Source organism: Oncorhynchus mykiss, chromosome 17 (assembly GCF_013265735.2).
Source record: "Oncorhynchus mykiss isolate Arlee chromosome 17, USDA_OmykA_1.1, whole genome shotgun sequence".
In the NCBI taxonomy this organism is placed as follows: domain Eukaryota; kingdom Metazoa; phylum Chordata; class Actinopteri; order Salmoniformes; family Salmonidae; genus Oncorhynchus; species Oncorhynchus mykiss.
The window spans coordinates 45,744,353-45,766,335 of NC_048581.1; the positions used below are offsets into that span (position 1 = coordinate 45,744,353).

Genomic DNA, 21,983 nt, shown 5'->3' on the forward strand with positions numbered 1-21,983 from the left:
CCAACAGCGTTGCAGTTCTTGACACACTCAAACCGGTGCGCCTGGCACCTTCTACCATACCCCTTTCAAAGGCACTTAAATATTTTGTCTTGCCCATTCACCCTCTGACACATCTCAATAGTATCAAGGCTTTCATTTTTTTTTTTTACTGCACCTAATGTCCCCTCCCCTTCATCTACACCAGCGTTTCCCAAACTTGGTCCCCGGGACCCCAAGGGGTGCACGTTTTGGATTTTCCCTAGCCCTACACAGCTGATTCAAGTAATAAACTAATCAAAAAGCTTTGATCATTTGAATCAGCTGTGTAGTGTTAGGGCAAAACATCTAATCCTGCACCACTTGGGGTCCTGAGGACTGAGTTTGGGAAATGCTGATTTTCACTGATTGGATTTCACTGATTGGAAGTGACATCAATAAGGGATCATAGCTTCACCTGGGTTCACCTGGTCATGTTTTGTACACTCAGTGAATATGGAAGTAATTTAGTTCCAGAAGAAATTGGTTAATGTGGGTAAAATGTCTCTCAGATATACGACCGACACTTCCAAACATACTACTGTTCTGTATTTTTTTTACTGTATGTTTTGCCATGTATGAAAATGTTATTCAATGCATTTCTATCGGCTAATGGCAATAAGGCCAAATTCAATGTTACATCAAATAATTTGTAAAACATTTTTTGTACTTACACGGTTACTCAAATTCAAAATGAAATATCTAAATTATCCTTGATATTATCTTCTTAAAACAATTCCATATGTTAGCTTAGTACAAACCCAGCCCCAGGCCGTTAGACCTTAGGGGGTTGTACATTAACTGCAGTACTCAAGCACAGCAGTGTAGGAACAACTCCAGTTACCACCGTAATGCACATACTGTATTGGTGCATTTGTCTCTTGCTTGTCAAATGCAAGTCTCGTAAGATTCTGTGTCTGTTGAGAGCTATACATCCATCTAACTGCCAAATGCATAGGGATACACTGCTCAAGGGATGATCTATAGCAAGGCTTCAATGGGGCCTACAGTGTTTACGATCATTCATATATCGACAAACAAGACCATACAGGTCTCCCCAATGCAGTTGATGTGATGGAATGCCAATTGTGATGCATAATGTTCCCCAAACCGCCAGAGACATCATGCGGGATGCACATCATGTGTGGCCCATTCATCACAACCAGTGGCCTCTTTTCATAGCCATATCCATATTAATTTCACGTCTCTGTCAAGCCATATTAACTTTTGGGAGGAAGGCAGTAAATGCTGAAGTAAGTTCATGTTCAGAAACTCCAGCTGCAGGGTGGCTGGTTGACATCTCCGCTCTCCGAGGCAGCGAGTTGAAATTGCTCTGGAAATGAACAGCGAAATATCTACTGGAGCAAGAACTTATAGTCAGTGAACCAGGAAATGGCCGCGAAGTTTCACCATCATATAATTTTTCCTGAGCGGTCAGCCCGATGACAGGTGGAGACAGAGGAAGGGGCTGACTGGGGTGTGAAAAAAACATGTATTCCTTCCGTTGAAAACTTGTGTGAAAATATAACGTTATTTAGAGGTCATTTTGGCAAATGCAACACCGTAGCATTTACATCGCTACAACTGACATATTATGGTGAATACAGAGTAATGAACACCGATTTCGTCTTACAAGTGCTGTTTTTGTGCTATCAAAACAATGTACTGCCACTTTCCCTGTACTGCAATTCATATTTCCCTCACAGGTTCTAAAATAGAAAACCAGGCCTCCACACATATACTCCTGTTTCTGTTCCATTATGCTTTTCAGTCTCTCACTGACCCGAGAGAAACTCTCCTCAAAGCATAATCCCTGCACATCCTTACTGTGCAAAGTTACATTTCCCACTCCCTACATTTGACTCACAAAATAGTCTCCGTTTTGGGGGGGATACCCATGTCATTTACAGTAACTTCAGAAAGTATTTATACCCTTTGACTTATTCCACATTTTGTTGTGTTACAGTCTGAATTCAAAATGTATGATATACGTATATGTATAATATATATATATATATATATATATAATATAAAATATATATACAGTGCCTTGCGAAAGTATTTGGCCCCCTTGACCTTTGCAACCTTTTGCAACCTTTTGCAACCTTTTGCTGCGATTACAGCTGTAAGTCGCTTGGGGTATGTCTCTATCAGTTTTGCACATCGAGAGACTGACATTTTTTCCCATTCCTCCTTGCAAAACAGCTCGAGCTCAGTGAGGTTGGATGGAGAGCATTTGTGAACAGCAGTTTTCAGTTCTTTCCACAGATTCTCGATTGGATTCAGGTCTGGACTTTGACTTGGCCATTCTAACACCTGGATATGTTTATTTTTGAACCATTCCATTGTAGATTTTGCTTTATGTTTTGGATCATTGTCTTGTTGGAAGACAAATCTCCATCCCAGTCTCAGGTCTTTTGCAGACTCCATCAGGTTTTCTTCCAGAATGGTCCTGTATTTGGCTCCATCCATCTTCCCATCAATTTTAACCATCTTCCCTGTCCCTGCTGAAGAAAAGCAGGCCCAAACCATGATGCTGTGACCACCATGTTTGACAGTGGGGATGGTGTGTTCAGGGTGATGGGCTGTTGCTTTTACACCAAACATAACGTTTTGCATTGTTGCCAAAAAGTTCAATTTTGGTTTCATCTGACCAGAGCACCTTCTTCCACATGTTTGGTGTGTCTCCCAGGTGGCTTGTGGCAAATTTTAAATGACACTTTTTATGGATATCTTTAAGAAATGGCTTTCTTCTTGCCACTCTTCCATAAAGGCCAGATTTGTGCAATATACGACTGATTGTTGTCCTATGGACAGAGTCTCCCACCTCAGCTGTAGATCTCTGCAGTTCATCCAGAGTGATCATGGGCCTCTTGGCTGCATCTCTGATCAGTCTTCTCCTTGTATGAGCTGAAAGTTTAGAGGGACGGCCAGGTCTTGGTAGATTTGCAGTGGTCTGATACTCCTTCCATTTCAATATTATCGCTTGCACAGTGCTCCTTGGGATGTTTAAAGCTTGGGAAATCTTTTTGTATCCAAATCCGGCTTTAAACTTCTTCACAACAGTATCTCGGACCTGCCTGGTGTGTTCCTTGTTCTTCATGATGCTCTCTGCGCTTTTAACAGACCTCTGAGACTATCACAGTGCAGGTGCATTTATACGGAGACTTGATTACACACAGGTGGATTGTATTTATCATCATTAGTCATTTAGGTCAACATTGGATCATTCAAAGATCCTCAATGAACTTCTGGAGAGAGTTTGCTGCACTGAAAGTAAAGGGGCTGAATAATTTTGCACGCCCAATTTTTCTGTTTTTGATTTGTTAAAAAAGTTTGAAATATCCAATAAATGTCGTTCCACTTCATGATTGTGTCCCACTTGTTGTTGATTCTTCACAAAAAAATACAGTTTTATATCTTTATGTTTGAAGCCTGAAATGTGGCAAAAGGTTGCAAAGTTCAAGGGGGCCGAATACTTTCGCAAGGCACTGTATGTATAATATATATATCATATATATATAATATGTATTATATATATATATATATATATATATATATATATATATATATATATATATATATCCCATCCGCACACAATACCCCATAATGACAAAGTGAAAACATGTTTTCAGAATTTTTTACAAATGTATTGAAAATACGTACAAAAATATCTAATTTACAAAAGTATTCACACCCCTAAGTCAATACATGTTAGAATCAATCCTTTGGCAGTGATTACGGCTGTGAGTCTTTCTGGTCTCTAAGAGTGTTGCACACCTGGATTGTACAATATTGCCCATTATTATTTTCAAAATTCTTTAAGCTCTGTATATTTGTTGATCATTGGTATACAACCATTTGTAAGTCTAGCCCTAGATTTCAAGCAGATTTAAGTCAAAACTATGACTCTGCACTGGGAACATTCACTGTATTTTTGGTAAGAAGTGTAGATTTGCCCTTGTGTTTTAGGATGGTGTCCTGCTGAAAGGTGACTTAATCTCCCAGTGTCTGGTGAAAAGCAGACTGAACCAGGCATTCCTGCTTAGCTCAATTCCATTTCTTTTTTTATCCTGAAAATAAGTGCCCTTCTTTGGAAGGCATGGGAAAACCTCCCTGGTCTTTGAGGTTGAATCTGTGTTTGAAATTCACTGCTTGACTGAGGGACCTTAGAGATAATTGTATGTGCGGGGTAGAGACATGTAGTCATTCAAAGGGATTGAAGACTTATTTACTCAAGACATTTCAGCTTTTCATTTTAAATTAATTTGTCACAATTTCAAAAAGCATAATTCCACTTTGACATAGCCATTGGAGCCTTAGCCATTGGAGAATGTAAAGCCCATGGAATTAAACGCCTCCGGATCTAAATCCCTGCTGATCTTATAAAGGATAGCAGCGGCTTCCCGAAACAGCATCTTGACATGGGCAACAATTGAGCACGCAAACAGCTTCACCCACATTAAGCCATTACCTCTTGCAGTAAAGCTCAGGATATTTGGTTTCTCCAAAGCTCAGAGTATGGTTTAATATTCATAAAGGTGTCGAGATCTCTGGTCACATGGGAGCTAATATATATTTTGTTCTACTGGCATTAAAATGGTGGATGAGGTAAACAACAGTGGTGAAAAAAGTAACTACACAGGAGAGAAGCCATTTTCAAGACAAACTACAAATTCCTTAGCCTTTTTGGAATATCGACGTAACAGAACTTCAAAGCCATCAGAAATCCATCAGAAAATGCTTACAAGTTCCATTGCTTAGCAGAAAGTCTAACATTTAGCCAGACACATTTATGCCAAAACATACTGACAACCTGTCTTTGAGAAAGCAAATGATTTATTCCATCATGAACAATGCCTACAATAATATTTATTTCATGACAGAGGACAAGTAGAAGAAGTATGCATGGTTGAGAGAATTCAAGAGAATAACCATTGTGTTCTACCTGTTGATGGTGCACTGGCCTTGAAAATAAATTTGCCTCATAAATGTAAAATATTGTATTCAAATGCAGCAGTTAAAAAGTCAACCTATAGTAATGTGTCAGAAACTCAATACATTCTGAGTTTAAAGACCATGGAAAAGCCACAGCTTTGACATTCTTCCAGTTCTACACACACACACGCGCACATACCTTCCACATCTCTGGATGGGCTGTCTAAAGCATTTAGTGCCGGGAGGTGTGGAGCTCAGGGCTGCCAGGCAGGTGTTGTGTCCTTCTCAGTGCCTCACGTCTGCATACATCAGTTTCACTTCCCCCACAGCTCCCCCGGCTGCAGCCTGGACATGACACTTCCAGGGAGAGAGCTGAGAGGAGTGGAGCTCCTGGAGAGAAGAAAAAAAGACACGGACCTGACAAAAAGTCAAAATGAGAGAGTTTCTGCAAGACCCTAAAGGTTAACTGCTTTTCAAGGCCTTGACAGGATTTCTGACTTTTCAAAGGGAATGTTCAAATCCTACTGTACGTCTTCTTGAGAGAAACAAACATTTCCAGGGTTGATATAACAGAGTACTGTATGTTCATTAAATGCTCAAATAGATGATATTCAAACTGAAAAATGTATATCATGTACTCAGATAAAGCTAAATATAGAATATACACTGAGTATACAAAACATTAGGAACACCTTCTCTTTCCATGACATAGAATGACCAGGTGAATCCAGGTGAAAGCTATGATCCCTTGTTGATGTCTCTTGTTAAATCCACTTCAATAAGTGTAGATGAAGGGGAGGAGACAGTTTAAAGAAGGATTTGTAAGTCTTGAGACAATTAAGACATGGATGATGTACTTGTGCCATTCAGAGGGTTAATGGACAAGACAACATTTTTAAGTGCCTTTGAATGTGGTATGGTGGAAAGTGCCAGGCGCACCGGTTTGTGTGTGTCAAGAACTGTAACACTGTTGGGTGTTTCATGCTCAACAGTTTCCTGTGTGTATCAAGAATGGTCCACCACCCAAACGACATCCAGCCAACTTGACACAACTGTGGTATGCATTGGAGTCAACATGGGCCAGCATCCCTGTGGAACACCTGTAGACACCTTGTAGAGTTCATGCCCTGACGAATTGAGGCTGTTCTGAAGGCAAAGGGGTCTGCAACACAATATTAGGAAGGTTCCTAATGTTTTGTACACTCAGCATAAATTAAACCACTTCATTATCATTGACAAGAATAGTTTCATATTGCTCTCTGAAGTTCAACCTCATATAAAATCGGAAGTTCAACCAATGAAATTAGACTGGAAAAATTATGAATAATCTTAATCTGCAAATAATACTACAGACTCATAACTGCATAATTTTCAATGTTCCTAGCTGTTTGTCCCCCACATTGAACATTGTACCACAGATGGAGTTTTGTCAACAGGATAAATAGTCCTCCTTAGTGCCACCCTTTGCCTTGATGAGAGCTTTGCAAACTCTTGGCATTATCTCAACCAGCTTCATGAGGTAGTCACCTGGAATGCATTTCAATTAACAAGTGTGCTTTGTTAAAAGTTAATTTGTGGAATTATTTCCTTCTTAATGCGTATGAGCTAATCAATTGTGTTGCGACAAGGTAGGGGTGGTATACAGAAGATAACCCTATTTGGTAAAAGACCAAGTCCATATTATGGCAAGAACAGCTCAAATAAGCAAAGAGAAACAACAGTCCATCATTACTTTAAGACATGAAGGTCAGTCAATGCGGAAAATGTCAAGAACTTTGAAAGTTTCTTCAAGTGCAGTCGCAAAAACCATCAAGCGCTATGATGAAACTGGCTCAGAGTTACCTCTGCTGCAGAGGATGCGTTCATTAGAGTTACCAGCCTCAGAAATTTTAGCCCAAATAAATGCTTCACAGAGGTCAAGTAACAGACTGAGTGATTCAGGCCTTCATGGTTGAATTGCTGCAAAGAAATGCTACTAAAGTACACCAATAATAAGAAGAGATTTGCTTGGGCCAAGAAACACGAGCAATGGACATTAGATCAATGATCCTGTCCTTTGGTCTGATGAGTCCAAATTTGATATTTTTGGTTCCAACCACATTGTCTTTGTGAGACACATGGGAGGAGGTGTGATGGTGTGAGGGTGCTTTGCTGGTGACACTGTCAGTGAATTCAATGCACACTTAACCAGCATGGCTACCACTGCGTTCTACAGTGATACGCCATCCAATCTGGTTTGCGCTTAGTGAAACTATCATTTGTTTTTCAACATGACAATGACCCAACGCACCTCCAGGTTGTGTAAGGGCTATTTGACCAAGAAGGAGTGTGATGGAGTGCTGTATCAGATGACCTGGCTTCCACAATCACCCAACCTCAACCCAATTGAGATTGTTTGGGATGAGTTGGACCACAGAGTGAAGGAAAAGCAGCCAACAAGTGCTCAGCATATGTGGGAACTCCTTCAAGACTGTTGGAAAAGCATTCCTCAGGAAGCTGGTTGAGATAATGCCAAGTGTGAGCAAAGCTGTCATCAAGGCAAAGATTGGCTCTATTTGAAGAATCTCAAATATAAAATATATTGAGATTTGTATAACACTTTTTTTGGTTACTACATGATTCCATCTGTCTTATTTCATGGATGTCTTTACTATTATTCTACAATGTTGAAAACAGTAAAAAAGTACAGTAGGTGTGTCCAAACTTTGACTGGTACTGTACTTCTTAGAAACGTATAGAGCTAAATAGGTTTAATGTCTTGTTAAGGCCTACTAGCAGGTCGGTATGTTTAGTTTGCTGAATTGTTAACAAAATAATGCTGATTCCTCAAGATACATTATCAATACATGTGTTATTGTATCCAATCCTTGGTAAGTATGTCAACTAGTCTAGACAGCACATTTTCTGTTTTTGTGTCTGCCTACTGAATACAACCCTGTTGACAATTGAAATGCTTTTAAGAAAAGTTAATTCCTCAAGTAATTAGTATACTGAAACTGGACAAAAATTAAGGAAAATCTATCTTTGCAATGTGCTGTAAAGCTTTCACAGATAGCACAGGTTGTGAGAGAGGGAATGAAGAGGGTAGGCCACTGTGAGGAGACTATGCCACTTAACCAAGCCACTGTTGTTTCTGTGAGAGTTGGGACATTCAATGAATTGCAATTGTAAGTACACTTGAAGCTCAGTCTTGTGTTGTGTGTAACTGCAACCAGAGAATCAGAAGGTCTTTGTTAGCTTGTGGTTTGGTGAGACCTCATGACTGTAGGAATTATGTTTGCTTGAGCAGCTGTACAGTACAGTAAGCAGCAAAAAACTTGCCTTTTCTACAAGAGAAAGGATTGATTTGTCTCTACTAACTAGGGTACCTATTGTAACTTGTGAGTACTTGGGACAGTGTTTGAGTGAGTCTCCATGTGCTTGCGCAGGTGCCTGTAAGCCGTGACTGCGCCAAGGGCTAAAATATTGTGTGTTGTCTCTTCGTGTGCAGGGCAAATAAAAAGAATCCAACCGGCAGACCTGCAGTTGTGTCCTAATTAACAGTACACAACGCAGATCGAACCAAGCTACATCTATATGTGGGCAGAACCCTTATTAACTTGTATAGAAGCTAGTGTTGCCAAACGTAGCTCATTCAGTATGACGAACGAGGCTCACATGCTTTTTAAAATTAATGCCCTGTGTAGGTGTTCAACTACACTATGTGTTCAACCACACGTGTCCCTTAATTAAGAGCCTGCGAGCTCACTGCATGCCAATACGAGCCCCATAGGAGGAAATGTACGGCTAGGCTAACAGCTGCAGTAGCGCTGAGTCCTAGGTTAATACTGCTGTAACGCCATGTGTTAGATGTGATGACAGCAGGTTGGTTGATGTATTCCTCTAGTGGTTTGGAAAAGGACAGTCTTGCATAAAGTAGCATTTATATGGAATCAATCTGTTTGCAGTAGGCTGAGAATCATATGCCTAACCCAATATCACATTTGATCAAATATACCAAATATAACAATTATATTATAGTGGAATGATTTTGAGCTGCATTTTTTTCTATGATTTGTCGAGATTTGAATGTCGTGGTCTGTCTTGAATAAACTGATGAATAGATAGATTGCTATGCCATGCTAGGTATATAGAATGCAATACAGGCCAACTGCAATTGTAAACGTTGCCTATGCCCAGAAAAATACACATTAGCCTACCTTTTTGAGTTGGCTATATAGCAAGTAAAGACATATATGTGTAAAGAAGTAAGAATAACAGTACAGGAGCTTTGACTATTGAACATATATTTTTTTTATAATGACTATTCAGAATAAAGGATGTTAAAACCTCAGATCGCCGAATGTAACTTGTTATAAAAGTTAATAACAGTAGGCCTATAATTTTTCTAGATCCCTCCGCCTAAATGACTTTCTCTGCAAGCCACTGCACTTGTCCCCATGTATTTCTCCGTCCGCCTCTACTGGAGGTGCTTGCTTGCAGAAATACAGGGAACCAGTGCTGATAATATCCCGCAGGCGAATAGGGTACACCTTGCGCCTCATAGCGCAATTTTTGTCCGGTGCTATTTTGTATCTAATCTCCGAGGGTGCTGTCATCCAGGAAGGATTTGGATACTATTTAGTGAGCGTGCTCCGCCTAATGTGAGTTTTTCGTCCACGACTTGAAACAAGAACAAAAGCAATGGGAGCATTTGGAGTGATAATATGGATTTTACATTATATGGGACTCTATATTCAGTTTAACGCCGCATACAAACCGACTGTGCGAACCGAGGTGGACAATCATATATCTGGAAATGGTAGGTTTAATTCCGTCGGTAATTATGTAGCCAATTCATTATGTTGCATATTTAATACAACTGATACATTGTTCCATGCACACGCGACTATTCTGATTGGGTGGGGTTGACTGATGTCAAGATGGTGATGATAGTTGCGACTATTGTTTAGCGTATAAAGTTATCTGGGACACACATTAATAGTGTATTGTAAGCCCATGTGTGCCGGGCACCGGTAGCTAGGTGTATGACACGTAAATAAAATAAATCCTTCAATCATTAACATCTTTATGACAGAATAGCATTTTTTATCAATTTGGCTCTTAAGACTTCCCTGGACTGTGTAGCCTGTATCTGTGAAGATTGCTTTGTTATTATAATACATTAAACATGTGTGATATTAATGAACGCAACATTCCTTTATATGGCACGTTTGAGTATTGAAAATGGGAATGAGTTCAACCCGGAACAACTGTTACATTAATCCAACTGTGCAATACAATTGTATGACCTCAAAGACCATTTTGTGAGGGGCAGTTCAAACTTGATATCTGACAATGCTATATTTGGAGCAACTGTTTTGAGCTATTGCTGTTGGATTTCGTATATGGTATTTCCAGTTAGGTAGCGGTGCATCTTGGGCTAATTTACTGACAGAACAACACAGACAAGAGGGAAATCAATGTTCTTGTCCCAAAGCTATAAATCATCCATGTCATTTTAAGTTTTGTTGTAGGATATATTTTCTTTTTCAACTTTTGCTTCGTTTGCGTGCTGTGAAATCAAGGGTGGCAGGGGGGTGCATTGTTGGCAGAGGTGGGATTTTAAGGGGAGGATTTTTGGAGGGAAGGAGTAGATAGGTGGCAGGTGATTCAGACCCGTATATGGCAGGTGTGAGGGCACTAGTCAAGGTATGTTGAGGGTAAATATATGACTTACTTAGGAAGTTACTATGGGAATAAAAAGACCTCACATAGGAGCGCAGTGTGCAGAGTCTCATTTCACTTTCTAATTGATTTTTTTAGTAGCCAGCACCTGCTCAGAGACAATGGATGTGTGTAATCGTTCCCTATTCTAAGGTCCTATGTGAGACATTGGTAATGGATTGCACAGACAAAGCAATAGTTTAAAATCTGTATTAATCAATCAATCATGTTATCTACAAAAATGAGTTTTCATAATGTTAATGAGCCACCACCCTGAGACCCTGGAGTTAGGTTGGGAGGAAACGTGAATAAACCAATTTATCTTATTAAGATTTCTGGACTTTTTTTGAATGATTTCATGATTTTTTTTCAGATTTTCTTTCAGATCCCCATTAGCTGTTGAAGAAGCATCAGCTATTTTTCCTGGGGTTGACACAAAACATAGAACATGACAAAATGCAGAACACAAATGGACAAGAACAGCAATGATATGTTGATGCATTATTTTAACAGCAATACCTTACCAGCAATGAGCGTGCTTGTACATACTCAGATAAAATGTAGCTCAGTAGAAGCTTACTAATTGGTGTGGCACTGCATTTCTGCCATATTCCCTGTCACAAAGATGTTTCTACAGTATTTTGGCTCTAACTGCAGGCTGCTATACAATTTAATTTGATCGTCTGCGATAAACACTTTATCATTGTGTCTCCCTATTCTGTCCCAGGAGCTCTCTCTCTCTCTCTCGCTCTCTCTCTCTCTGTCCTTAGCGCGTCAGCTTTAGCCAAATCAATATGAATGAGTGTAGCGTATACTGGCGCTGGATGAATTGACAATCTTGGATGGGTAGAAAAATCGATTACACGCATCACTCCCAGAGGGAGTTAATTAAAATGGGGTTAAACTGCAATGTTCTCTCCCCGGTCTTACGTGTAACCAGCCACAAAAGAGAATGGCTCAGGGTGTGAATTTCATAAAAGGGGAAAGCTCATCATTTCAAAGTAGGCTACTGTAGCGTAGCTATAACTCAGATCCTACTATCTCCATTAGCTGTTCTCTCTTTGGTGACCTGGAAAAAAATAGCCTTTTGTTTCACTCTTGGAGGTGACTGGCTTCTCAACCGAAATGAGAGCTGCATCCCACTGAGGTTAAGTCGTACCTCAACGTCAACTAAACAAATTAGCTGATCGTGGACTACAGGAGACAGCAGAGAGGGCATGCCCCCAACCACATCGACGGGGCCGCAGCGGAGAGGGTCAAAAGCTTCAAGTTGATCTGCGTGCACATCACTGACAACCTGAAATGGTCCTTTCACACAGACAGTGTGGTGAAGAAGCTGCAACAGCGCCTCTTCAACCTCAGGAGGCTACAGATGCACCATTGAGAGCATCCTTCCGGGCTCTATCACTGTACCTATTGGCTATTGAGCAAGTTGAGGAGACTAAACTGGTGGGTGTAACCCTAGATAGCAAGCTGTCATGGTCAAAACATATAGACTCATTGGTCAAAACATATAGACTCAATGGTTGCTAAAACGGGAAGAGGTCTGTCCATGATAGGGTGTTGCTCTGCCTTCGTGACATCTCAAGTTTTGTGGTCATGTGCAGCTAAGAAGGACAATTGCAGTTGGTCCAGAACAAAGCAGCACGTGTTGCACTTAGATGTAAACAGAGGGATAGTGTCCGTAACATGCATGTCAGTCTCTCCTGGCTGAAAGTTGAGGAGAGATTGTCTGCATTACTGTTGGTGCAATGTACTGTTGTGTTGAAGGTACCAAACTGTCTGTTCAAGCAGTTGGCACACAGTTTAGACACTCTTCGGTACCACATAAGACATGCAACCAGAGGTCTCTTCACAGTCGTCAGGTCCAGAACAGAGGCTGGGAAACGCAACGTATTAAATAGAGCCATGACATCGGCTAACGCTCTCGGTAGGCGATGTGAACAAAACCTTTAAACAGGTCAACATTCACAAAGCCGCTGGGCCAGACGGATTACCAGTACGTGTACACAAAGCATGCGCGGACCAACTGTCAAGTATCTTCACCGACATTTTCAACCTCTCCCTGACCGAGTCTGTAATACCTACATGTTTCAAGCAGACCACCATAGTCCCTGTGCCCAAGAAAGCGAAGGTAACCTGCCTAAATTATTACCGCCCTGTGCCACTCATGTCAGTAGCCATGAAGTGCTTTGAAAGGCTGGTCATGGCTCACATCAACAGCATCCTCCCGGACACCCTAGACCCACTCCAATTCGCATACCGTACCAACAGGTCCACAGATGACACAATCTCAATCGCACTCCACACTGCCCTTTCTTACCTGAACAAAATGAACACCTATGTGAGAATGCTGTTCACTGACTACAGCTCAGCATTCAACATCATAGTGCCCTCGAAGCTCATCACTAAGCTAAGGACTCTGGGACTAAACACCTCCCTCTGCAACTGGATCCTGGACTTCCTGACGGGCCACCCCCAGGTGGTAAGAGTAGGCAACAACACGTCTACCCTGCTGATCCTTAACACTGGAGCCCCACAGGGGTGTGTACTTAGTCCCCTCCTGTATTCCCTATTCACCCATGACTGCGTGGCCAAACACCACTCCAACACCATGATTAAGTTTGCTGATGACACAACAGTGGTAGGCCTGATCACCGACAACGATGAGACGACCTATAGGGAGGAGATCAGAGAACTGGCTGTGTGGTGCCAGGACAACAATCTCTCCCTCAATGTGAGCAAGACAAAGGACCTGATCGTGGACTCCAGGAAAAGGCGGGCTGAACAGGCCCCCATTAACATTGACGGGGCTGTAGTGGAGTGGGTCGAGAGTATCAAGTTACTTGGTGTCCACATCACCAACGAACTATCATGGTCCAAACATACCAAGACAGTTGTGAAGAGGGCACGACAAAACCTTTTCCCCCTCAGGAGAATGAAAAGATTTGGCATGGGTCCCCAGATCCTCAAAAGGTTCTACAGCTGCACATCGAGAGCATCCTGACCGGTCGCATCACCGCCTGGTATGGCAACTGCCCGGCATCTGACCACTAAGCGCTACAGAGGGTAGTGCGAATGGCCCAGTACAGCTTCTACCCCCCCCCCCCTTGTACACTGCTGCTACTTGCTGTTTGTTAGGTACCTATGCATAGTCACTTCGCCCCAACCTACATGTACAGATTACCTCAACTAGCCTGTACCAGTGCCCCTGGTATACAGCCTCGTTATTGTTATTCTTATTGTGTTACTTTTTAGTATTACTTTTTATTTTAGCTTTGTTGGTAAATATTTTCTTCTTCTTGAACTGCACCGTTGGTTAAGGGCTTGTAAGTAAGCATTTCACGGTAAAGTCTACACTTGTTGTATTCGGCGCATGTGGCAAATAAAGTCTGATTTGATTTGACTACATATAACTCTCTGCCACACCAGGTAACTCAAGCTAGAAATAAAACCAGTTTCAAAAAAACAGGTAAAATAACACCTGACTGCACAAATGGGACAGTGAAGAGACAGCCATTTTATATATCTTGTATTGTAATTTGCATTGTACTATGTATTCAGTGGCGATTTTAGCATGTACATCTTGGTGGGGCAAAATAAAGTGGGATGCATGCCAGCAAAGCCACGACACAGAAAAACATAGCTGATATGGCAGACTTACTTAAACAAATGTGGTTTCTACTGACTTCTTGGATGGGCACTTCTAAAATAACTTTATGTCAGAACCCAAGGGGCAAACATTTTTGAGCTCTAACCTTAGAATTGGGAATGATGTACTGTCCATGAGTGACAGATAACTGAGTCAATCATGACAGAAAACTGAGCCAATCAGGCTCAACTCTCTGTATTTTCTGCTGGCTAGCCCCACCACCACAGAAAGCACTGAGCTAGTCTGCCTTACTCAAGAAATCAAAAAAGAGACCATGTTTGTATACGGCTTTATTAACTCATAATGCATTTTTTTTACATTGTTTGCAAGCTGATATGTGACATGTATTAATGCCAAAATATCAAGCAAAACAGACAAGCCCCCCAATTAAAAAAGAAATATATATTTAAATATGTATTTATTTATAACCTAAAAGTGTGATGCACAAAACAGGTGGGGCCAACCTGCCCTGAATGACGGGTCGCCACTGTATGTATTAGACCTAGATATTGGGTGTATGTTTTGATATGTAGGCTATGTGTGACATTTTAGATGTATTTATTTCAGTCCTTGACTAATAATGTTCTGTACTATGTATTATGTCATGTTTCATGCGGACCCCAGGAAGAGTAGCTGATGCTTTTGCAGCGGCTAATGGGGATCCTAATAAACACCAAATACCAATACCACCTGTTATGGCAAATGCACCGTCCACAACCGTAGTGCTCTCCAAAGGGTGGTGAGGTCAGACCAAAGCATTATCGGGGGCACACTGCCTGCCCTCCAGGAACACCTGGTGTCACAGGAAGGCCAAGAAGTTCATCAAGGACATCAGCCACACGAGCCATGGCCTGTTCATCCCGCTTCCATTTAGAAGGAGGACACAGTACAGGTGCGTCAAATCTGGGACCAAGAGACTGATTAACAGCTTCTATCTCTAGGTCATCAGCCTGTTAATTCTTACGGCTAGGGGTTCTGCTAGCGGAAACCCTCGACAACATTCCGCTGAAAAGGTAGAACGCGGAATTCAAAAATGTTTTTTTGAAATATGTAACTTTCATACATTCACAAGTGCAATGCACCAAATTAAAGACCAACTTCTTGTTAATCTACCCATCGTGTCCGATTTCAAAAAGGTTTTACAGCGTATGCACACCATATGATTATGTTAGGTCAGAGCCTAGTCACAAAAACACACACAGCCATTTTCCAGAAAAAGAGAGGAGTCACAAAAAGTAGAAATAGAGATAAAATGAATCACTATCCTTTGATGATCTTCATCAGATGTCACTCATAGCACTTCATGTTACACAATACATGTATGTTTTGTTCGATAAAGTTCATATTTATATCCAAAAATCTCAGTTTACATTGGCGCTTCATGGTCAGTAATGTTGTGCCTCAAACATCTGGAGAATTTTCAGAGAGCCACATCAATTTACAGAAATACTCAATATAAACTTTGATAAAAGATACAACTATTATGCACAGAATTATAGATATACTTCTCCTTAATGCAACCGCTGTGTCAGATTTCATAAAAGCTTTACGGAAAAAGCAAACCATGCAATAATCTGAGTAAGGCGCTCAGACACAAAAACAAGCCATGCAGATACCCGCCATGTTGTGGAGTCAGTAAAAGTCAGAAATATACAGTGCCTTGCGAAAGTATTCGGCCCCCTTGAACTTTGCGACCTTTTGCCACATTTCAGGCTTCAAACATAAAGATATAAAACTTAATTTTTTTGTGAAGAATCAACAACAAGTGGGACACAATCATGAAGTGGAACGACATTTATGGGATATTTCAAACTTTTTTAACAAATCAAAAACTGAAAAATTGGGCGTGCAAAATTATTCAGCCCCCTTAAGTTAATACTTTGTAGCGCCACCTTTTGAAGCGATTACAGCTGTAAGTCGCTTGGGGTATGTCTATCAGTTTTGCACATCGAGAGACTGACATTTTTTCCCATTCCTCCTTGCAAAACAGCTCGAGCTCAGTGAGGTTGGATGGAGAGCATTTGTGAACAGCAGTTTTCAGTTCTTTCCACAGATTCTCGATTGGATTCAGGTCTGGACTTTGACTTGGCCATTCTAACACCTGGATATGTTTATTTTTGAACCATTCCATTGTAGATTTTGCTTTATGTTTTGGATCATTGTCTTGTTGGAAGACAAATCTCCGTGCCAGTCTCAGGTCTTTTGCAGACTCCATCAGGTTTTCTTCCAGAATGGTCCTGTATTTGGCTCCATCCATCTTCCCATCAATTTTAACCATCTTCCCTGTCCCTGCTGAAGAAAAGCAGGCCCAAACCATGATGCTGCCACCACCATGTTTGACAGTGGGGATGGTGTGTTCAAGGTGATGAGCTGTGTTGCTTTTAAGCCAAACATAACGTTTTGCATTGTTGCCAAAAAGTTCAATTTTGGTTTCATCTGACCAGAGCACCTTCTTCCACATGTTTGGTGTGTCTCCCAGGTGGCTTGTGGCAAACTTTAAACAACACTTTTTATGGATATCTTTAAGAAATGGCTTTCTTCTTGCCACTCTTCCATAAAGGCCAGCTTTGTGCAATATACAACTGATTGTTGTCCTATGGACAGAATCTCCCACCTCAGCTGTAGATCTCTGCAGTTCATCCAGAGTGATCATGGGCCTCTTGTCTGCATCTCTGATCAGTCTTCTCCTTGTATGAGCTAAAAGTTTAGAGGGACGGCCAGGTCTTGATAGATTTGCAGTGGTCTGATACTCCTTCCATTTCAATATTATCGCTTTCACAGTGCTCCTTGGGATGTTTAAAGCTTGGGAAATCTTTTTGTATCCAAATCCGGCTTTAAACTTCTTCACAACAGTATCTCGGACCTGCCTGGTGTGTTCCTTGTTCTTCATGATGCTCTCTGCGCTTTTAACGGACCTCTGAGACTATCGCAGTGCAGGTGCATTTATACGGAGACTTGATTACACACAGGTGGATTGTATTTATCATCATTAGTCATTTAGGTCAACATTGGATCATTCAGAGATCCTCACTGAACTTCTGGGGAGAGTTTGCTGCACTGAAAGTAAAGGGGCTGAATAATTTTGCACGCCCAATTTTTCAGTTTTTGATTTGTTAAAAAAGTTTGAAATATCCAATAAATGTCGTTCCACTTCATGATTGTGTCCCACTTGTTGTTGATTCTTCACAAAAAAATACAGTTTTATATCTTTATGTCTGAAGCCTGAAATGTGGCAAAAGGTCGCAAAGTTCACGGGGGCCGAATACTTTCGCAAGGCACTGTAGTTAAAATATTCACTTACCTGTGATGATCTTCATCAGAATGCACTCCCAGGAATCCCAGATCCACAATAAATGTTTGTTTTTAGTTCGATAAAGTCCAAACAAATCCAAACTCACGAGGCGTGGGCAAGTCCAGGCGAAAGTTCAGAAGAAAAGTACAAAAAGTCATATTACAGTTCATAGAAACATGTCAAACGAAGTATAGAATCAATCTTTAGGATGTTTTTAACATAAATCTTCAATAATGTTCCAACTGGATAATTCCTTTGTCTTTAGAATTGCAATGGAACGCAGGTCGCTCCCACGTGTGCACGCGTGATCAGCTCATGGCACTCTGGCAGGCCTCTGGTTGATTCAGCTCTCATTCTCCCCCACTTCACAGTAGAAGCCTCAAACAATGTTCTAAAGACTGTTGACATCTAGTGGAAGTCTTAGGAAATGCAATATGACCCATAGACACTGTATATTTGATAGGCAATGAGTTGAAAAACTACAAACCTCAGATTTCCCACTTCTTGGTTGGATTTTCTTCAGGTTTTCACCTTTCATATGAGTTCTGTTATACTCACAGACATCATTCAAACAGTTTTAGAAACTTCAGAGTGTTTTCTATCCAATACTACTAATGATATGCATATATTAGGTTCTGGGCCTGAGTAGTTGGAGGTTTACTCTGGGCACGCTTTTCATCAGAACGTGAAAATGCTGCCCCCTATCTCAAACAGGTTTTAAACAGTCATCACTAGCCGGCCTCCCCCCAGTACCCTTTCCTGATCCTTAGACACTGTTACTAGCCGGCTACCACCTGGTACTCTACCCAGCACCTTAGAGACTGCTTCACCCTATGTGCATAGAGACATTGAACACTTGTCACTTTAATAATGTTTACATACTTTTTGTGTGTAATGTTTTGTATTGTTAGGTGTTACTGCACTGTTGGAGTAACAAACCTCAGATAATATCTGCAAAATACGTGTATCCGACCAATACAATTTGATTTGACTTTATATGTATTCACTATACTGTATTCTCGTCATGGCTCATCCTATATAACTACTGATGTACAAACCGTTTACAGTGGGGCAAAAAAGTATTTAGTCAGCCACCAATTTTGCAAGTTCTCCCACTTAAAAAGATGAAAGAGGCCTGTAATTTTCCTCATAGGTACACTTCAAATATGGCAGACAAAATGAGAAAGAAAAATCCAGAAAATCACATTATAGGATTTTTTATGGATTTATTTGCAAATTATGGTGGAAAATAAGTATTTGGTCAATAACAAAAGTTTATCTCAATACTTTGTTATATACCCTTTGTTGGCAATGACAGAGGTCAAACGTTTTCTGTAAGTCTTCACAAGGTTTTCACACAAGGTTTTCACAAAATGGGTATTTTGGCCCATTCCTCCATGCAGATCTCCTCTAGAGCAGTGATGTTTTGGGGCTGTTGCTGGGCAACACGGACTTTCAATTCCCTCCAAAGATTTTCTATGGGGTTGAGATCTAGAGACTGGCTAGGCCACTCCAGGACCTTGAAATGCTTCTTACGAAGCCACTCCTTCGTTGCCCGGGCGGTGTGTTTGGGATCATTGTCATGCTGAAAGACCCAGCCACGTTTCATCTTCAATGCCCTTGCTGATGGAAGGAGGTTTTCACTCAAAATCTCACGATACATGGCCCCATTCATTATTTTCTTTACACTGATCAGTCGTCCTGGTCCCTTTGCAGAAAAGCAGCCCCAAAGCATGATGTTTCCACCCCCATGCTTCACAGTAGGTATGGTGTTCTTTGGATGCAACTCAACATTCTTTGTCCTCCAAACACGACGAGTTGAGTTTTAACCAAAAAGTTATATTTTGGTTTCATCTGACCATATGACATTCTCTCAATCTTCTTCCGGATCATCCAAATGCTCTCTATCAAACTTCAGACGGGCCTGGACATGTACTGGCTTAAGCAGGGGGACACGTCTAGCACTGCAGGATTTGAGTCCCTGGCGGCGTAGTGTGTTACTGATGGTAAGCTTTGTTACTTTGGTCCCAGCTCTCTGCAGGTCATTCACTATGTCCCCCCGTGTGGTTCTGGGGTTTTTGCTCACTGTTCTTGTGATCATTTTGACTCCACGGGGTGAAATCTTGCGTGGAGCCCCAGATCGAGGGAGATTATCAGTGGTCTTGTATGTCTTCCATTTCCTAATAATTGCTCCCCCAGTTGATTTCTTCAAACCAAGCTGCTTACCTATTGCAGATTCAGTCTTCCCAGCCTGGTGCTGGTCTACAATTTTGTTTCTGGTGTCCTTTGACAGCTCTTTGGTCTTGGCCATAGTGGAGTTTGGAGTGTGACTGTTTGAGGTTGTGGACAGGTGTCTTTTATACTGATAACAAGTTCAAACAGGTGCCATTAATACAGGTAATTAGTGGAGGACAGAGGAGCCTCTTAAAGAAGAAGTTACAGGTCTGTGAGAGCCAGAAATCTTGCTTGTTTGTAGGTGACCAAATACTTATTTTCCACCATAATTTGCAAATACATTCATAAAAAATCCTATAATGTGATTTTCTGGATTTTTCTTTCTCATTTTGTCTGTCATAGTTGAAGTGTACCTATGATGACAATTACAGGCCTCTCTCATCTTTTTAAGTGGGAGAACTTGCACAATTGGTGGCTGACTAAATACTTTTTTGCCCCACTGTATATATATATATGTATATATAAAGCTCTGGAAAATATTAAGAGACCAGTGCAAAATTATCAGTTTCTCTGGTTTTACTATTTATAGGTATGTGTTTAGGTAAAATTAAAAATGTTGTTTTATTCTATAAACTAATGACATTTCTCCCAAATTCCAAATAAAAATATTGTCATTTAGAGCATTTATTTGCAGAAAATGACAACTGGTCAAAATAACAACAAAGATGCAGAGTGTTCAGACCTCAAATGAACCCTACAGACGAAGAACCATCATATATGTGACAATTTTTCAATTTTAAGATAATCAGTTATTTTTATATTATTAATTGTGTGTACCACATTAGGTGTTTTATGGTTGAGAAATAATTCACCATACCCATATCTTCCAACAACAATTAATATTTTTTTGTTATTTCAAATAATATTTTTTTTATTGCCGTTTTAATTTTTAGAATGTGGAAGAACAGTATATCTCCAGTGATGATTTCAGTTTGTGGAAGAACAGTATATGTGACATTTTTCATGACTCTTGTAAGATGTCCTTTTTTAACACCTGATATGATGTTTTAAGTACTTTCAAGTACAGATGCCCTTCATGTAAATAACTTAAATGCAATATGCAGTTAATTCATTTGTATGGAGGTTCATTTAAAGGTGGTCTATCAACTTTAGCAATGATTACTTTTTTTAAAAGTTGAGTCATGAAATCTTAGTCTCATTTAAAATGAAGCCCTCAATGTGAACATACCATAGAACTACCAAAATAGAATACAATTAAATTAATTCAATCAAAACAAGCACAACTTGTAAATATCAAATAGGGATAAATGTGATGTGCCAATATGCATGTCCATTATGCAGGTCCCGAAGGTCAATATTACAAAACGTTCAGAAAACCATTCTCTTTGTGTTTAACACTATGATCAGCAATTACGTTGTGAATTGCGTTAAACCCATGCTAAAGGCAAGAAATGTCCTTCTGCACTGAGATGACAGCAGTAAATAAGTATTAACTGCTTAGAGTTAATGCTAAATGTGGTGACAGAGAGACAGTGTATATTGTAATGAATAAAAAAAGGGAATCAAGATCAAATGAATACTCACATACTGTATGTGATGACTTATTTGTTTTTAATTCATTCAGATTAAAAAAAGGTTCAAATGATCACACAAAATAATTATCAACAGAACACATTGTACATAACATTTTCTACACTAGGAACAACATCTTAAAATTAAATTAATTCAATATATTGTGCTGGTTCAAATCATACACAAATTGATTCACATAGAAAACACCTACGATACATTTAATTTCCTACAATAGGGGTGACATGTCTTCTGAAATGTATACAGATTCAACATACTACAGTATACAGGTTCAGGGGATCATAAACTCACAGAAAAAATGTTTAATTATGTAGCTTGGTTTAACAACAAATTATTCACTCTGCAGAGATTCATAAAAAGAGCGTGCAGCAGCTGGCAAGTAGTTGAGCATGGTCATCAGATCTTGGTACTTGTTTTTTTTTGATGGGCAGAGGACTCTCATATGCTCTAGGGTAGTGGCTTGCAAAATAGGGAGGTTGAGGTGTAGCTCCTTGTTTTGGTTTGGATATCAGCCACGACTTCCATCCCTCAAATAGACTGTGGCTCTGTTTGGCGTACAGATTCCAAGGATCCTCAACTGAAATTAGAACAGAA

The 21,983-nt window shown here is 40.4% G+C and overlaps 1 protein-coding gene across 1 annotated transcript in view; it reads left to right on the forward strand.

The window, feature by feature from the left end:
* Positions 1-9,416: 9,416 nt before the first annotated feature.
* Positions 9,417-21,983, forward strand: part of LOC110493964 (V-set and transmembrane domain-containing protein 2-like protein) — a 73,276-nt gene continuing 60,709 nt past the window's right edge. Inside the window, exon 1 of the mRNA XM_021568597.2 lies at positions 9,417-9,754. Within this exon, the coding sequence (XP_021424272.1) occupies positions 9,637-9,754 (118 nt within the window). The 5' untranslated portion in view covers positions 9,417-9,636. The remainder of the gene's footprint in view (positions 9,755-21,983) is intronic.